We start from the raw sequence: 1,610 nt of genomic DNA, 5'->3' as shown, positions 1-1,610 counted from the left end.
AGATTTCATAGAATGGACAACAGAGCAATAAATACCCAGTCACAAAACCTACCCTGGCCAATTTGAGGGCCATTTATATTGAGCTTAGAGCCATCCACTTGACTTAAACTAGAAATGCTGAATCGACTTGAACTTAAGCTATAGGTAACACTGTTGCTGGAACTTGATTCCAAAACACTTGAATTGAAGCTTAATTTTCTGAACAGGTGCTAAAATCAGAGGAGCTTGAGCTAATAAATGATACCAGACTTGAGCTGTAACTTGATTTAGGAGAGCTAATCCCAGAGATGCTCAAAAATAGACTATAATCTGGAGGAATAATTATATTGTCAGTTGTATCATTACCATCAGAGAGAGCTGAAACTGATGAACTACTTGATGCTGATTTTGTGTAACTATTTCTTGATGTGCTTGGGCAAGAACTCAAGATGCTACTAAGGTGATTAGAAATGCTATCACTTGGGCTTAAACTTGAGATACTTAAATATGTACTATAATCTGGAGAGACTGCCATATTCAGTGTTTCACTACTTTCTGAAAATGCTGAAAATGATGAACAAGAACATAATTCTAGTGTACTACGATGACTGGAACTTGAACCATAAGAACTGATGCTTGAACTTCCGTAACTGCTGGATCTCAGAGTTCTTGAACCAAAGTGAACTTATCTGAGAACGATCTTAAACTTGTGAAGCTGGAGAGACTAGGCTCAATGAGTGAACTTCTACTAAAACTACTTGGGACAGAACTGGAGCTATAACTTAATTCTTTAATAAGAGGACGACTTGAAGGTGAACTACAGAAAGAGCTTTTCAGAATGCTTTCTGATGATCCTCTGTTACCTAGGCTTAGTCCTTCTATTACTACTTGAGGAATAACTGTAATCTGAAGGGTTGATTGCACTGTCAGATAATTCACCACTTTCTGGAAATGCTGGAAGTGATGAACTACATGGCCTGAAGCTGCTGGTACTTGAAAGAGTGTTAGTTAAGCTTGTGTAACTACTAATAATTGAAATGCTCATGCTGGAACTAAATTCTGGGCGAGAAATACTAAGACTGGAACTTGAAGAAAAATAAAAACTGGATGTGCTGAAGGTTCTCGTATCATCCGATGATTTACTCTCAACTATACTTGCTTTGCTACTACAGCTAAAACTGGAGATACTTGCATAAAAACTATAATCAGGAGAGAGAACCAGACTCTCTGACATTTCCCCTGAAAATGTTGAGATTGATGAACTACTAGATGTTGAGGGTTGGATACATGGAGGAGTATCACTTGAGCTTGTGTAGTAACTATTACTTGACATGCTTGAGCTAGAACCTAATTCCGCTACACATGAACAAGGAACCATTAAGCTGCAGGAACTAGGAACTCCATTAGAAGATGAACTTGCACTACAGGATTTTTGATTGTTGGTATTTGTTAACTGTGACAGTAAGTCTGAGCTTGATAAAGAAGCACTTGAAGTCGAAGGTGACCCTAAGGTTAAGGGATAAGGGTTGGTCAGTAATTACAAAATAAAGAATAGTGGACGCTGGAACAATATCAATGATACATTACCAATACTCATGCTTAAAAGTAAGGAATTTATGAAAGCATAAGAT

The 1,610-nt window shown here is 37.6% G+C and overlaps 1 protein-coding gene across 1 annotated transcript in view; it reads right to left on the bottom strand.

The window, feature by feature from the left end:
• LOC119587667 (uncharacterized serine-rich protein C215.13-like) overlaps positions 1 to 1,576 on the bottom strand; it is a 2,219-nt gene extending 643 nt beyond the window's left edge. Inside the window, exons 1-4 of the mRNA XM_037936347.1 lie at positions 1,567 to 1,576; positions 843 to 1,485; positions 245 to 647; positions 53 to 209 (exon numbers count right to left, since the gene is read on the bottom strand). Of these exons, the coding sequence (XP_037792275.1) occupies positions 53 to 209; positions 245 to 647; positions 843 to 1,485; positions 1,567 to 1,576 (1,213 nt within the window). The remainder of the gene's footprint in view (positions 1 to 52; positions 210 to 244; positions 648 to 842; positions 1,486 to 1,566) is intronic.
• Between the last annotated feature and the right edge of the window lie 34 nt (positions 1,577 to 1,610).

The sequence above is a fragment of the Penaeus monodon genome, chromosome 23 (assembly GCF_015228065.2).
Source record: "Penaeus monodon isolate SGIC_2016 chromosome 23, NSTDA_Pmon_1, whole genome shotgun sequence".
NCBI classification, from domain to species: domain Eukaryota; kingdom Metazoa; phylum Arthropoda; class Malacostraca; order Decapoda; family Penaeidae; genus Penaeus; species Penaeus monodon.
This window is presented reverse-complemented; position numbering and strand designations above follow the sequence as displayed.